At 43.9% G+C, this 16,554-nt stretch overlaps 1 protein-coding gene across 6 annotated transcripts in view; it reads left to right on the top strand.

Annotated features, from left to right (window-relative positions):
- ULK1 (unc-51 like autophagy activating kinase 1) overlaps nt 1–16,554 on the top strand; it is an 84,484-nt gene that overhangs the window by 23,440 nt on the left and 44,490 nt on the right. For all 6 annotated transcript variants that reach the window (XM_074887614.1, XM_074887613.1, XM_074887611.1 and 3 more), the window contains 4 exons: nt 1,081–1,254; nt 3,009–3,082; nt 5,785–5,886; nt 13,855–13,913. In XM_074887614.1, the coding sequence (XP_074743715.1) occupies nt 1,081–1,254; nt 3,009–3,082; nt 5,785–5,886; nt 13,855–13,913 (409 nt within the window). The remainder of the gene's footprint in view (nt 1–1,080; nt 1,255–3,008; nt 3,083–5,784; nt 5,887–13,854; nt 13,914–16,554) is intronic.

Here is a 16,554-nt window from a genome sequence, read left to right as displayed (position 1 = left end):
AAGCCTGTCTTGCTTAGTGACTGACAAGGAGGCAGGCTGGTAGCACTGTTGATCTTGGGGTTTGTTCAGCAGGCTGCTCCCAGCTTTGGCAAGAGTTTCACATGTATAGTTCTTAAAATAATGAGAGCTAACGTTGCATCGCTCTGATTAGAAGAGCCATTTTAACATTATTTTAATCCCTTCAATATTTGTTTTCACACCACAGTTTTTGGGAAGCCCACATTTCAGGAGAGTACAGTTCAGAGCTTCTGTATTTGCAGATTTTGATTATTATTTGGGTATAAAAGCTTTCTGAGATGGTTTTGTTGCTCTTTCCTACCTATGGATACAAGATAGAGGGTGTCAGATGACAGTTTGCAAGGGCCATTTTGTAGGGGTGTGTTGTTAGGTATAGGACCATGGTTCGTCCTAACACAGGTTTGGGATTAGAATTATGGTTTGGTCTAGCGAGTGATGATGCACAAGAGTTAGGCCTAGACTTGGACTCCTATCCCAAAGTTACAGATTCCTGCTCGTCGTGTACCCTAACTGACTATCTGAATTTAACCTACCAATCTTTTCCAGGTCTAGCCTGGACCTTAATGATTCTTGCCGGCGTAAAGCCTAATGCTGACTGCCTTTCCTCTTAGCACCAGGTTTAGACATAATCTTTGTGATATAGCTTTATAGACCAAAGCTCAAAGGTAGCGTCCCTTCCATTCCTTGGGCCACAGGCCCTGCCGAGTGCCTGCTCAGAGCTGCCTGGCAGCTCTTGTTGGGGGAAGCCCTAAACCTCACCAAATGTCACTTTTGGAACCCAGTTGATAACCCAAATTCAGCACCCACCGCTGGCCTGAGTTCACCAGGAGAGGCTTGGGGCTGAAAACAGCACTGACCACAGAATAAACTGGGAATGCAAACACTCTCCCTTGTTGCCTGTAGGAATCATTCAGAAATAGTGTGTGGAATAAAAATGCCATATGTGGAAGTAAAAATGCCAAATTATGGCTAATTGCTGTGGAAAATATGCCCTCTGGGCTCTTCAGAGAACTGGCATTGTAATTTTTTCATCTGCGGTTATTTTTTTTCCCTCCTCCCTAGCTATGCGGACACTTAGCGAAGACACCATCAGGCTCTTTCTCCAGCAGATAGCGGGTGCCATGAAAATGCTGCACAGCAAAGGCATCATCCATCGGGACCTGAAACCACAGAACATCCTCCTTTCCTACGCGGGAGGCAGGAAATCAAATCCCAACAACATTCGCATAAAGATCGGTAAGACCCCCATTATAAATGTCACCCTAAGTGCTCTCAGGAGAGTTTGGCGACAGCTAAGTGGCAAGCCTCAATCTTTCTTTGGGGAACTGTCTAGGGGGAGGAAAGAATTGTTGCACTTTTCAAAATGCCCTCATGTTTTTCATGTTCCTCGCTTAGTTCGTCTGCTAGACATAACCATCAGTTGGCTCCAAGCAGTAGCAGCAAGAGCTTTCTGCTCTGCCAGAATACAGACTAACACAAAAGAACTTGGGCAGGCCTTCCTCCATTTCCAAGCTGAATGGTGCCTCCCTTGGTAAAAACAGATACTAGCCTGCTCTAATTGGCTTGTAGTCTCCAGGCTTACCAAGAAATGTGACTTTTTTATTTTCAGCTTTTAATAGAATTGAGGTAAATGTTGGTGTCTTAAGGCCTGAAACTAGCTGCTGTCCTGGTTGGCCTCAGTGAGCACAGTGGGAGTCAGGCGCACCTAAAAGCAGGTGTTTCACAGTCTGAATTAGAGGCAGGCTTCTCAGCTGCATCTTGAAGAAATTAACTCTCTGCACATTAGGCAAGTGGCACAGATGGACCAGTAGTTGAGACAAATGCTCCAGAAATCCAGTTACAGAGTACACATATCCCCTGTGGTCCCTCAGAAATGAGTGCTGGCTGATGTCACCCTCACCACGTGGACCTTTGATTATGTTGCGGTTCATGAGCTGAAGGTGACACCAGTTAGATAAAACTGTTCCTTGCCTGAACCCTGTGAAGTGGAGGAAGTGTTAATATTTCCATTCAGCTGAGAAATGAGGTCCAGCGGAAAAGTTTGAAATGCTGCTGCCCCTTTGGCTGAAGCATTTTTGTAAAGTGCAAAGTTATCTGGAAGGTGGAAGTGACTGGGAGCCACAAATGGGCAGAAGGGCTGTGGACATGGCTGCTCTTGGGTGTGATGTACGCTGCATCCTCTTCCTCCCACTCCCCTGAGAAGTATGTGGTCCAGGGAATAGCTAGCTGTACCAATTCATTAGTGACAGATGACAGTGTAAACAGCTGTGTCAATCTCCTAGCTTGAAATATCTGGTAACCTTCAGAGAACCTCTAAGTATCATATGATCAGATGCTGAGTAACCTGCAGAGGTAATTCATCTTGGTGTTCCTTGCCCCTGGCTTTTCTAGCCACCAGGTGAACTATGGCTCAGCTTTCTGTCCTCGTGCTGGGGTTAGCTGAAACTCTTCTGAAGGAACAGAGCAAGACTGTTTTCAGTAGGGCTGGTCTAGAAAGGTGGGTGGTGGCAAGTAGTGGTTTCTCTTAGATGGTTATTACATTGTGGTCTTTTCAATGGAGGGGAGCTTTCAGTTCCCCAAATTAAAAGTTGAGATAGCAGCAGATGAACTAGCTGGCATGAACTGGCACACTCTCACGGAAGTCAAGAGAGCTTTACCAGCTTCCAGCAGCTGACATTTTGGAGTGCGGGCACATGGATACAGGAAGAAGTGACTCTTGATCGCTGAAAAATGGATGGGAGTTTGTTCTTATGAATACTGTTTTTGTGGCTTGGTCTATCCTTTTATTGCGTCTGTAGTGTGCATTAATAACTAGCACTAGGATGTTGCTGCTCGAGAGGAGAGCTATCAAAGTCTTTTTAAGATGGGGTACTTCACTTGCTGTGAAGAATCATGGGAAGTGAAAGGAAAGTAGAGGGAATCAACTGAAGAAGGTGTAGGCTCTCTAGAACTGGTCTCTGATCCTGACCTACCTCTTTTTCTCTTTGTAGCTGACTTTGGGTTTGCCCGATATCTGCAGAATAACATGATGGCAGCAACATTGTGTGGTTCACCAATGTATATGGTAAGTGTGTTTTGCCTACAGGTTTTTCTGTATTGTTCTTACCTTGCCCCCCAGAAGCAAGGCTTTGTTTTTCGATAGTCTTTCCCCCAAAGGTGAAATTTTATTTACTTGTTGCAAACCAGCTATTACACAGGGAGACTTCATAAAGTTCTAGCTGCTGGTAATGTTGAACAACAGGTGCCTGTGCTGTCATCTCACTGTCAGGTGAGCTGTGGATAAATAAAACTGAACAAAATGGAGTGTTGATTGCTGTCTGTTCCCAGAAACTGCATCTTCCAGAGGGGATTAGGGCTGGAGGCATTGGGAAACGAAATCTATTTCCTCTGCTGAGTGCAAAGCAACAACAAAAGAGTGAGGACTGGGGTGGTATTTCACACATCTGTTTATATTTGAGGTGTTGGTTCCTTGGAGAGGAGCCTCAATAAATCTGTAAATTCAGCAGGCCCTTTTGAGACAGAGTGGTTCCACAAACCTGCTGTCACCTCAGGCTTTGCAGTTGGTTTTGCTAAGGCCACAGCATCAGGAGCAAGGTCCCTGTTTGACAGCAATTTTGTAAAATCTCCTTTTAGCTTTTTGGTCTTGCAAAATCCCTTCAGATCTGTAGACCTATGCAGGCAGAGATTTTGCCATTCTGGCTAACTTACTCGTGAGTATGCTTTGCTGTACAACTCAGCAGATGGGTTTAAACGGAGCTCACCTGCTTCTATTTTGAATTTCTGTGCATTCCCACTCCCTAACTTGCCCTTCCTGCCCCCCTCCAGTTCTTTCACCAAACCAGCTGCTTCCAGGATGACTTCTTAGCTTGTGAAACAGATGTGTTTAAAAACCACACTGATCCCTTTCACCCCCTTCGTACTTTCCACTCTGGGACCAGGATATGAGGAGGTGATCTCTTGTTTGTGTTTGTGGCAGCAGTCAAGATCTTGGTGTCATGTCAAGTCAGTGAAATTAAAAATGACAAAACCAGGCCAGAAATAAAAATGTCAAAGCCAGCCATGTAATAGTTCCTGGGGATGTGGTTGTCTGAGCTCAAAGTAAAAAGATGATGTGGATCAATTTAGGTTGAATTTTTTACAGGTGCTCTGGGGGCAGTAGGCACCTGATTTTGAACATGATCTAATCCACTCTTAAGTTTTGGGTTTTGTTGTCTGTACTTTCTGGACTATGCTGCAATGCACAGGGGTAGCATGTTTGGTAGTCACAGTACTAACTCAAGCAAAACAGACTTCCCTTCTTTCCCTTTTTTTGAAGTGTGATGTTTATTTGAACTGTGCTATATGTGAAGATGATGTAATTTTTTTTTCTCCTGCAAGAGTTTCCTGAATTGTCTACTTTTAGTGGTACTTTTTCTTTTGGAGTCTCTTGTGAAAGTAAATGAAAACACCCAGCTTATTTTTTGAAAAGGCTGGAAGAAGCTAATGATGACATTTTTCTATTTTATTTTTTAATTTTAAATAACTCTGCACCTTACAGGGAATCTCAGAATGTTTCATATTGTTCTTTTACTGATGGATTTGAAGGAAGATGGGGAGTCGGGGTTCAGTTGGGATTTAGGGAGTGTTTGAAGTCTGTCCCTACTGCTAGTGTGGATCTTGTGTGTTGGCCCTGGGAACATCTGCTGGCAAGGCAGGCCCTTATTCCTTGCTGTAACTCGTAGCCCATTGCCGCTCTTTTCGTTTTGCTTTTTTAGAAAAGAAAGGTATTTTACCCCCACCAGAATGAGCTTTCTGTCTGAACCCTGATATGATCCATGTCATGAGAGACTTCAAACCTCCTTGTGCAGTTCTTGTCCTGCTTCCTTGGCTTTGTTTGGTGCCATGCCTGCTTCCCTTAGGGACAGACTGAGTCCTCTCCACAACTTATTTGCTGCCTTTTTTTTTCTGTTTCATGTGGCCTTTACTTCTAACAGCTACAGAACTGATCCTGTTCCATGCTGGCACCACTGTGATGAAATCTGTTGTTAAAAACACGTGGGATTAGCAAGCCTGCCTTTCTGTCCCTCCTTTTCTGCTGCCTCTCCTAAGGCATGCTGCTCCTGAGCCACAGGGCTTTGTGGACTTGCACCATCTCCAGCTTCTGGAACAAGCCTGAGAGGGAGCAACTGAGGGCATGGTGTGAGATTAGAAACCAGGCACAGCAGGGCTCAGTCTGTTGGACTGAAACACGCAGATCTGCCTTTGAACCCAAACTGTGACCTTGGCAGCAGGCTCTGGAGCATAATTAATATGCTCCTGTCTTAGGCTAAATGAGGAAAGTGCATAAGCAATGCGGATCAGGATGGAGGCAGAAGCTTAACCTGTGCAGTGTGAGCCTTTGCTTTTTTCATCATTTGCCTGTTACTTGTCTTTGGTTAGAAGATCTGTCCATGCGATTTCAGTGAGGCAGCTTCTGAGCACAGGAGGATTCAGCAGAAAATGGTACACTGAGAAGGGAGAGTACTGAGTTTGCCCAATGTAGCAGAACAGCATCTGGTATTTTTTGTCTGACTGAGCGAAAGTCTCTGCTTCCCCCACTTAGGGAATTGGGCCTTTCAAGGTGTGTTACAGTCATCTTGGGAGTAAATCTTTCATGGTTATTGGGGAATCTAGCTCAGGGGTTTTTGAAGTATAATAGTGACTTCTGTTTGTTTCTTGTAGGTGCAAAAAAAAAAAAAAAAAAGCTACATCTTTTATAAAACAGATTTCTGTTCTCTCCCCAAAAAGGCACCAGAAGTCATTATGTCTCAACACTACGATGCCAAAGCTGACCTCTGGAGTATAGGAACCATCATTTATCAGTGTTTGACAGGAAAGGCTCCTTTTCAGGTGAGTTGCTTAGATCTAATGTTTCAGATTCTCTTTTTTTAAATCTTTTTCCTTTTAATCTGATTACTCTAAGACTTCTGTCATCTACAATATTGACTCCTGTAGACCCAGTCTCATTGAGGTCTGGCTGTCCAACACCTTGACAATGGGATGCTTATATGTTATAATGCTGGACATGTTACTAAAATATGATTCTCATCTGGGCTGTATCTCAGTGAAATGTATTTCCTGATTATAAATCCTTAGGAAGGGTCATATCTTCAGAAAATTATCATGAAAGCAGTGGTTTTTTTCCAGGGCCACACTTAAAAATTCAGTTTCTATTTACAACTGTATTCAGTGTATAATTTATAAATGTAATTCTGTTGGGTTTGGAAGGACAATATGGAATACTGTAATTGCAAGTTAATGTTTGGGATGATTTGGTGGTAACTGGTGTATTTGCAGCTAAATTGGCTTTGTTTTTAGAGCAGTTAAGTAGGATCTTATCAAAAGGATCTTATCTGTCATCTCACAGCAATCTCTTCCAGCCTGAAATGTTTATGTTCATCAAGTCCAAACCCCTCCAAATATAACACAGTCCAGTAAAACTCCACCCTGTAATTTATGCCATGACTTCTGGATGAGCTAGAGCATATCTATTGTGAAAGACATTCCCTGATTTTGAATTTCTGAATTACGGAGAATTCATCACAGCGTTGTGCAAGTTGTGTCAGGATTTCTTCATGTGATTTTAATCTTATGTATAGCTGGAGTTCATCTAGACTCTGCATTTTTCTTGTTCCCAATCATTAGTGTGCCACACACAGTGTGTTACTTTTCTTCCATGCTGAATGAGATCTGCAGACTCTCCCTTGCAACCAGTTTTAAAGTACTGTACTTGTCAGGTTTTTTTCCTTGCTGTCTTACAGCATAGCAGAGAGATGCTTGAGCTGCTGATACTTCTTTGCTTCTCTAATGCGTGAGCTCTGTAGACCTCCTCTCTAATCCATGGAAAAAGACCAGACCTCAGATTTGCATGCTGATGTGTCAGCTGAATGGCAGCTCTTCAGCTTCTTAGATCAGTTAGGGCAAATCTGAACTGTGGCCCTCTTTTCTCATGTCCTGACTCCTTAACAAAAAACAAAAGCAAAACCAAAAACAAACAAAAAACCCCCCAAAACAACCACCCAAAGCCAGTTGCGGGGAGAAAATCTATGCTCATGTAATAAGGCAAATTTTATGAACTGCAGGACTTTCTGAGGTTTAGTTCCACAGCTCTTTAGTATTTCACACAAGACCTTGAATGTTTATGCAGTTACATCATCAGGAAGGAGAAAGTGAATTCATAATCTCTTGCAGGAAAGAGTGGGCAAATACAGAAGTAAACTAATGGTATGTTTTGGTTTTGTATAGAGCCAAAAACACTTTCTCCTTCAGGGTAACTTTTTCCCTGCTGCTGTAAGAATCTTCCATTCCAGTGCTTTATATTCTGTCCACCAGCTTGCTCTGTATTTAGAGCAAGACTTCATTTCCTTTGCATATTTCTTTTTTTGTAAACAGCCTTACAAAATACACTGAAACTCCTGAATGGCTCCTGTTTACTGGCTGCATCCACTTGTTGTCAGTGTTGGTATCTTTGAGAAGAGAAAATGACTGTTAGGATAAAAGAAAATAAGTATTTGTGCATTAAGAAAAAAATCTTGGGGTGGAGAAAGCAAGCTTTGACTCTGCATGCATAGGAAAGCCTTGCACTCGTTCTGTCTTGTAACTTGGTGCCTTTTAGTCTCTAAAAGTCTTTTTAGTCTCTTGGTGCCTTTTAGTCTGTAAAAGGCACCTTGATAATTGTACTCATCCAAATGATTTAGGTAGTTAATGTGGTGACTTTATCATAGGTGTTCTTTGCTTAGTAGCTCACACAGCCTTGGGGCATCTGATTTCTTTGAAAAGAATTAGGTGGCTTTTATCATTGGTCACTGAAGCATGTCACAGAAATGTTCTTCTGAAAACATTTGTTCTCATAGTGAAGATTTTTTCACAGAAAATAACACTGAATACCAGTCAGCTTCATTCATCTCAGGCAAGGTTTTGAAAGGGCAGGTGGTCCAAAAACCATCAGCTTTCTGCCTATATATGTGTCCTCAGGCCCACGCAGAGGTGAGAGCAGTCCTGTATGCCTGTGTCCCTCTGGTTGAGGCATGGCAACACCCTGCCTTGTGGGAGGCAATGAAGGGATATTTTGGTCCCTGCCCAACAGGTCCTGATCCTTGCTCTGCGCTTACCTGACTGGATAACTTCTCTTTCCTGTATACATCCAACATCTGTTGGGCCAGGGATGGGGGTCATTTGTTTCTCTATTTTGATTTTTTTCCCATGCCCTTTCCTCTTTTGGGGTTTGTATTTTGAAGCAAAATGCCAGGCCCCATTTGTTACTGCAGTAGCAGCTGTGGATTTGTTTGATCAGAGAGAGGGAGAAGAGCTCAACCCAGATGGTTTTCTGTGCATCATCTATTTGTTTTGACCATGTGTGTCACAAATTGCCTTCTAGCTGCAAGTTTCAGGTGAAAGAAGCCTGTCTAGGGCAGATGCTGGAAAGCTAGTTAAAGGTTAACGGGCTTTATTTCTTTGTTGACATGACTGTTACAGGAATCTGCTGATGGTCACTGAGCAGGCAAGGCGCTATTGTCTACAGGGCTTTTAGGAAAAGAGAGGGGTAGTGGGCAGAGGTGATGGGGAGACCATGAGTAGGAAGGAGTCCTTTTGGGAGGGACACCTACAAATGGGTGGGGAGATAACAGGCTGATTCCACATAGTGCCACCAGCAGACCCAGTGGTACAGGGCAGCCAGGAACTGGATTTCTGGCATTAATCTCTTAGGGTAAATCCTCACTGTGCCTTCCCTCCCTGGCTGGTAAGGACAGCCCCTCACCTCTGAGATTCCCATGGGAATCTGGAGCACGGTGGCATGAAACATTCTGCATTTGGGTGCTTTAGCTGTTCACTGCATGAGCCAGTTAAACACTTTCATGGAGATGCAAACCAAAAGGACTCCAGTGTTATCTGTAGTGAGGAGGAATGAGCTGTCTAAAAATAAAGTAGGGCTTTGGGGGGCTGGGTTAGATGAAGAAAAGATCAAATGTGTGGAAAGGGTGAGGCAGCTGTCAATCCAGAAAGCGCTTGTAAATCAAGAGAGAGATGTGTGTGTGTGCATGAATGTGATTTCTAGCTGTCTCAAAGTTAATTTTAACTGTAGCTGGGTCACCCAAGGCAACTTCCCAGGGCCATTCCTGTCCCTTCCCTGCCTCACTGCACACAGACAAGAAAGAAGCTGCTGATGCTCAGATGTGAACATTTGGTAGGATGGCTGGTGAAGCTGTCTTAAGGAGCTTTTTGTATTTAACATGCCCATAAACAAAACAGTGATACTGCCATAGGGATGAGATTAATGAGATTCATAATCCCAGTAAACAGATTTGCTGAGCACTGTATTAATGTGCAGTTGTTAATTTGCCTTGCCTAATAAGTGGTCTGCACTTGCATCTCTTCATTTCTGTTGCTGAGGACAGGACTTGAACAGTGTGTTTCCTGGTCTTGCTGGCCAGTACTGAGAAGTGCAGTGGCTTTCTCTTGTCCTTACCTGAGCTGAAAAGACTAGGACCCAGTACCCACCATGAGGTAATGCGGGCTGTGTAGACAAGTGACAACCATAAGCAAAACTGGAGGCAGAGAAGAAAAAGATTTACACAAGGTCTAAAATATCTTCCAAAAACAATGTAGTCCTTGTCAGATGGTGTTTTAAATATGATTAGAATTAAAGTACCTCAATATTTTTTTTTTTTATTTTGTGGGGGAGGAATCGCACTGATGTTCCTTGCGGTTTCTGTTGTGTGACCCCTTTTTAAAACTGAGCAGCTCTTGGCAGACCCACTGCCAAGCACATGCACTTTGTGTCAGAGCTGTCTCTGGCAGTGGCACAGGTCCACTTGGACAGTCCTGCTAAGGACCATGAAACCTGGTTGTCTGCTGTCTGAGACTTTGCATAAATCTTCTCCTAGCTACTTTGTGGACGTGGCACACTGTGTCTGTGGGAGAGTGAGCAAGGGACTAGGGAAGTGACAAGAGAGAGAGGTAATGCAAGTTTTGCTGCCTGATCTGGCAGCTCTGAAAGACTTAACCTGCCTGTGTATGTTCTTATCCCAGTTAACTGGTAGGTGAAAAATTAATTTCTAAGCCTGGTGTACCAAGTCCGCTGTTTTATTCTGGGTTAATTCTGCCTGCATAAGCACTAGGATTATGTATCACTTACAACAACTGAGATGTGAAATGGGCCTTGAGGCAGACTAGGGGAGGGAGGATTTTATACCCAGAATTTGAACTCCTGGTTTATTTGTTAGACAGGCTGCTCTTCAGTTCCCAGAGCTGTTCCTCTGGACTGTCCTGTATCAATGGGAACAGGTATTGCTGGCAGCGGTGGGTTATTCTGCTGAGACTGGGTGCAGTGATTGACTTGTTGCTGTAGTCAGGGAGCCATTGGCTTTTGCACCAGTGTTTGTGCGTCTGCTCCTGCTCAGTTGGGAGTAGAGAGGAAAACATTCATGGACAGCTAAAGAAAAATATTTAGGGTTTTTTGTTTGTTTGTTTCTAGTCCTTGTGCTTTCAGGTTCCCCCAGTGTCAGCCACTTAGTTTTGGGAGTCTTAAAATATCAACTGTTAAGACTGCACAAGCAGAAGGTATTTGCAGCAGGTTTTCAAGCTTTTCCCTAAAACTACTCAGTTTTACTCAGAAACATTACTTATTTCTTTTTCCAACATATCTGAATCCCCTGTCTGCACCTCCAAATCCCCATGAATCCCAAAGGAAAGGACTCAAAGAACAGAGCAGATACCATACACCTGCTGCGAGGTGTTGACTAGACAGTGCTGTTCACTGAGGGTGCGAATGTCTCTGGCCCTCTTCTGACTGAGCGCTGGGCTTTTGCATCCAGCCTTTGCCCAAGCACAACAAATCCAGTGCTGAGTGCTTTTGGAAACACCACCCTGCGTGCTTTTCGTGTGCAATTCACTTGCAGGCAGCCAGTGCTGAATGGCATTTGGCAGGGTTTCGCTGAATGCCTTTGTTGGCTCAACATATTTCCACTGCTGCTCAGGACAAAGTAACAGAGTAGCAGGATTGAATTTGTCCAATTGTCTTTATATATAGAAAGGACAGACAAAAACAGAGCCAGTTACACTAATGCAGCTGCTCCATAGTAACATGAGAGGGGGAGCAAGGGCATGAATTGGCCTGTCTGTGTCTCCTGTTCTTGGGGAAAACTGAGCTGTCCATTCTGCATCCCTGTTTCTGACAGATGGATGCTGCCCTACAGGTAGCAGCTGGCTCTGTGTACCTTGAATGGTCTAGTTGTTAGGTGCCTAAAATGTGCTTTTTCTGGTGTTTTTCTTGGGCAGGATGTATCTGCCTGGAAGGTAGATTTCAAATTAAGTCCTTAGCTTCCTAGAAGAAGGAATTCAAATAGCATTTTTAGCGTCTTACAAACATTTCTGCATTTTTTTCCCATGATTCTCAGAGAAGCACTATTTATTGAAAGAAGAGGTGAGCAAAGTGTCTGAAGGTACCAGTGTTTTATGAAATGGATGCTAACAGCAGGACAGCAGTGGGCATGTTACTGCGAACCTGGGAACCTGCTGCTAGGAGCGGAACTGTGTGACTCCGTTGATTAATAATGAAGTTATGTGAAGATGCAGGTGGTTTTACCAAATCAGTGGTGATCCACAGTTGTCTGTGCTGGCCACTCACTAAAGTGACTCTATTCCCCAGCAGGCAGCTACCTATATCAAGAGACCAGCGTTGAACTGTGGGCTCTTGGGGACAGCCCTAGTGAGGAAGCGTGGTCTGGGTGGGTGGGAGCCTGACACCCTGGGTATAGTCCTTACAGATCAAGTGGGCATTGCACTGGGACAGCAGAACGTGGAGAAACAATATCCCTACAGGGATATCTCTCTAATATGTACAAAGAGGAGGGGAACTTTATTGAGGATTTTCTTTCTATCCTAGCTAGCGCTTAGAAACCCTCTCTAATGAACTGGGCTTTGCATGTGTGCTGCTTTTAATATACTCTGTCTTTATTGCCAGGAAAATTTCTGACAAACAGTGTTTGAAATAGATCAGAGCTTCATTGTGTTTGTGAAACAATTGAGTTGTTGCCACAGGAAATGAACAGAGCAAACAGCCAAGGCTTGTATCTCTCTGATGTGAGCAAGCACTTTGCTTCCCTGCAGTGGAGTTCTGTTCCTCCTTGTACATTAGGTCTGTCAGGCATATTTTTCATCATGCAGAGTGTTGTGGCCAAGCCATTTGGTGTAGCGTGTATGCTTGCCTCGTTAAAGTTTGCCAGATATTAAGAACCTAATTACAGGGCAAGATCTGCAAGGGAAAAGGTGTAAAATGGAGTTTTGCTGAAACAAATGAAATTGAGTGGCAGTGATTGGAGATTTTGGTGCAGTTTGGCATCTATGTAACAAGGTGCTTTGCTAAATAAAATTCATTTTAGTGGCTTGTGAAGAGAGTATTTTTGCACCTCCTGTTTGGGTCCCTGCTGTGTCTGTGAACAGCAGAGGATATGTTATTGCAGAAAAGAGAACCAGGAAATCTGATTTCCTTCTTTTAGGAATCCAGTAGCTCTTACAGATACAAATTGATAGGAGAGCTGTGAAGCTTGAGTTGCTAAGACTATGCAAGAAATACTGTCCTGATGAGTACTACGTGAATGTATTAGCAGCTTTTGAGACTTTCCCTTTGGTTTCTCTTGAGGTTTTGTACTGAGCTCTGTTATCCTTAATTTTCATCTTCAGCCAGATGGAGTAGGTGATGTTGAAACAATATCTTATGTGACTGGTTTTCCAGCCATGCTGTGTTAGTGGTATTTTGATGGCCATCTGCAGATTGGCTTGTCTGATTTGCCGTTTTAAGCATCTTAATTGACCTTAAATGCTTCTAATTTAGAAATGGAAGTAGGTGGAAGGCTGGAGGGTTTTTGAGCCTGCCCTGAACATCGGGAGAAGCTGCCTGTTGCCTCCTCGTTCACACTTTTCCTACACAGGCTGCTGCACCAATAATTGATTGCAGATGAATCTCTCTGATCTTCCTTCCCTGTTTATAAGTCTTCATGTCTGTCAGGCCAGCCAGCCTGCTCTGCCTTTAATAAAGAGACTTTGCCTAAGCAGAAAAGCTTGAGACACTAGAGTTAATTTGCTGGCCTGTATTATTCATTGCATAAAAACAAATGGAGAAATGACGTTAGGAGATTTTTATGTGTCTGTGCTTCTATACTGGTGATTTTATTTTTAACCTGAGCTGTAAACCTCTTGTTGTGCCTAGCCCTTTTTTTTGTTTAATCCCATGTCTCAGAATTTGGACTCTTGTTGTCAACATCCCCAGCAGTTGTGTATATTACTGCACAAGTAGGAGCTGTGGCTTGAGACCTTCTGGCTTCCTGGAATTAAAGTAGAAAATCCTAATTCAGTTGCTGTTTCCCCATGTTCCCGGTCTCTTCACAGATCCCTTGCCCATCAACAGGCTCTCTGCCCTTTTTCTAAATGCCCTGCAGCACTAATCCGTGTTCTCAGCGGGATCTGCCATTCATCATTTGGGACTCCTCACGTCTGCAATTATTTAGTCTCCTGGGTGAGGCTATTAGGCCAGCTCAGACCTGAGCATCAGAGCTCTCTGCAGTGAAGCTCAGCTCTTGAAAGGGGAGAGCAGGACAGAACCAGGTCAGGGACAAAAAGGCAGTGGGCTGAAATACTGTATTTTCACTGGCACAGTGCTGGGTTTTCAGTCTAAAGCAAGCTGCAGGTTTTTATTGTCTGTGCTGGTTCAGCAATTGAAAAGTGCCTCTCTGCTCTTAAGAGTAGCTGTGAAATGGAAATGCTAATCCCTTTCCTTCACTGTCAACTGCTTCATGCACTGGTTTTCTTTCTCCTCTACAGGCCAGCAGCCCACAAGATCTTCGCCTCTTCTATGAGAAAAACAAGATGCTGATGCCTAAGTAAGCATTTTTCCAGTGTCACTGTTCGTATGCACTTGTTTACTCTGCATTTACACCTGTCCTCACATGCTCCTGGCTTGTCACTCAGGGAGGTGACTGTAAAATATTTGGCCCCCTGCCTTCCCCCATTCCTTAAACCAGAAGTGTTGTGGCCCAGAGAAAGTCAGACAGCAGCGGATTGCCAGAGTTGGTGTTCACTCCACAGATACTTCTCTCTTACATTGCAGAAATTCAGAATCCTTAGTGATTTCAAGAGCCAGCTAGTGGTTCTGTCCCACATGTGGCTTCCCTGAGGCTGGGAGCCTTGAGAGTAAATGATGGCAATTTTTGACTCATGCGAGCAGCCAAACTGCAGTCTCTCCTGTAACCTGCCATACCTGACTGCAGATCACATTCCCATTTCTCACGTGTCAAAGCAGCAACTGCTTGTGTCCATCCTGCTAATAGGAGGGAATATTATAACCTCGAAGGAAATGGACACTGCTGCAGTTTCCAAGGGGAAGATAACTGCTTTCTTCCTACCAGGGTGTATGTTACCTAGCTGCTCAGTGCTGTGATTTGTCAGTGTATTTTGGTTTTGTTGCTGTGGTCTTTCCTTTTAATGTCTGAGCTCTTAAAGCCAGAACCTTGTGCCTTCTCTGAAAACATCAGCCTGATGTAGAGACAGGACTGAAGTTCCACATTATACGTGCAAAAATTGGAAGGCCTCTTTTAACCAGAAAGTTAGCATCCATTTGGCAGAGCTGCTAATGGAGCCACATATGCAGGAAGCTCACTGAGTTGCTGTGTATGGATTTTTTTTTTTCCTTATTAGTTTAGACAGCTCCAAGAGATAGCAGAAGGAACTGTCAAGAGCTAGAGCTCTTATCAATGACTTGTGCTATGCATTTACTTTCCATTTAAATACTTCATTTTTTGATTTGGGGAGAAGGGATGAATTTCTAGCAGGATTATATGTGGGGCATCTGCATGCTCTCCTGGATTGAACCAGAGGGCATGATGGAGTAAAACACCTAAACAGAACAATTCAAAGCAAAAACACTGCTGCATAGTTGGAACCACGTAGTCTGGGCAGAAACTAGAGCTTCTGTTTCCCCTATACAGCCTAAAACATGGCCGCTCACCTTTGAGGTAGTCCCTCTTACTAGGAGATATTAATCCTTTGTGTTGATCACGCTGCCCTGCTGCTGCTTTGTCTCATGGGGCATTCAGTAGGAGGCAGGCAAGGGGAGAACTGAAACTCAGCTGTAAGAGGAGAGCATGTCTGTTCTTGTAGGAATTAGTCCTTCTCCTTTGTTGTGAGTCCTTTACACAGTCTGCATTTACCGTTTCCACTTATTTCCACTTTTTAGCTACCAAATTCCTCCAAAATTTAGATTCAAGCCCATTGTTTTTTTCATCATAGAAGTGAGATCTGAAGTGGACTTTGTGTAAATGCCAATCCCCTGCTTTTCAAAGTCAGTTTGTCACTTTAACATGAGCTGCAATCTGTGCTATTTCCTGAGCAAACATGAATAAACTGCCTCTGCCATCCCTGCCAACACAGGATGAAACATGAAACCACTCCAGAGAACTCCTTCTCAGAGGGCAGCAGTGCCAGGATTTGGTTTCATTCTCCTTGGGGCTAGGCAGGCTGGCACCCACCTCCCCGGCATCACCATGGAAAACGCTGTGTTTTGGCTTGGGCAAGGGGTGGGGAAAAGAAGCTCGTTCAGTGCTCCCCAGCAGTCTCTGCCTGCCGGGCTGATGCTGTTGCTGACAGGTGAAATGCCATTCTGAGGTGGGGAGCCCATGTCAGTAGGAGAAAGCCCAAAGGCCTCACAGTTTTAATAGCGCTGATCTAAATAGCTAACATTCATTGTGCTGATTTGCATGGCAAAGTACATTCTAGATCATGGGGGAAGGAGGCGGTTTTGTTGCTTGTACTTAAAAAGATGGCCTTGGAAAATAATACTGTAGTATAGCAGAGCTTGACGTTTTAGACATGAGAGATAAGAGCAGGCAAACAGGCTGTTAATCTGCACCGTCTTCAGTCTGTGTTGTGACATCTGAGGTCTACTACTTGACCTGCCTGTTCCTTGGCTTTAAAACCATACAAAAGCTAAAGTCGTGGTTGGGAAATGGACTCGTTTTGGATGAGAGCTTTGTGTGTCATGGATAAATAAATTATGACGATAACGCTGGAGGACTGCAGATCTCCAGCACTAATGCATTTTTCAGGAGACCCTGCTAGCTGTGGTATCTCAGGTTATTCTGTTACTCAGTGTGCTTCTAAGGCACACCTTTTTTGACGAGAGGGTGTTTCTACTTGGCTCAAACTGAGTCTCAGTTTAACTGCAACCCTTCCAGAGTTCTGGTGACCTCCTCCTTTGTTGGCCTGGGAAGGTGCACAAAACCATTCTAGTGTCAGGGGTGGAAAAGCAACTCCTCCAGTACAAACAAGGATGAGGGATGCTTGCCATCATTCTCTGTTCTAGGAATTGCTGGGCTCAAATGCCTGCACCAGCGAGGCCTAGGGATTCACAGAAAAAGAACTGGGTAGTACTGAAACCTATAAATACATACCTTGCTTCACATCTCTAGTTTCACTGAACAGGAGTCTGTTAGTGCTAGCTAGCACCTCTTCCCCCTGCTATTTTTG

The sequence above is a fragment of the Strix uralensis genome, chromosome 17, assembly GCF_047716275.1.
Source record: "Strix uralensis isolate ZFMK-TIS-50842 chromosome 17, bStrUra1, whole genome shotgun sequence".
In the NCBI taxonomy this organism is placed as follows: domain Eukaryota; kingdom Metazoa; phylum Chordata; class Aves; order Strigiformes; family Strigidae; genus Strix; species Strix uralensis.
The sequence above is the reverse complement of the archived record's forward strand: the minus strand, read 5'-3'. Positions and strand labels throughout refer to the sequence as shown.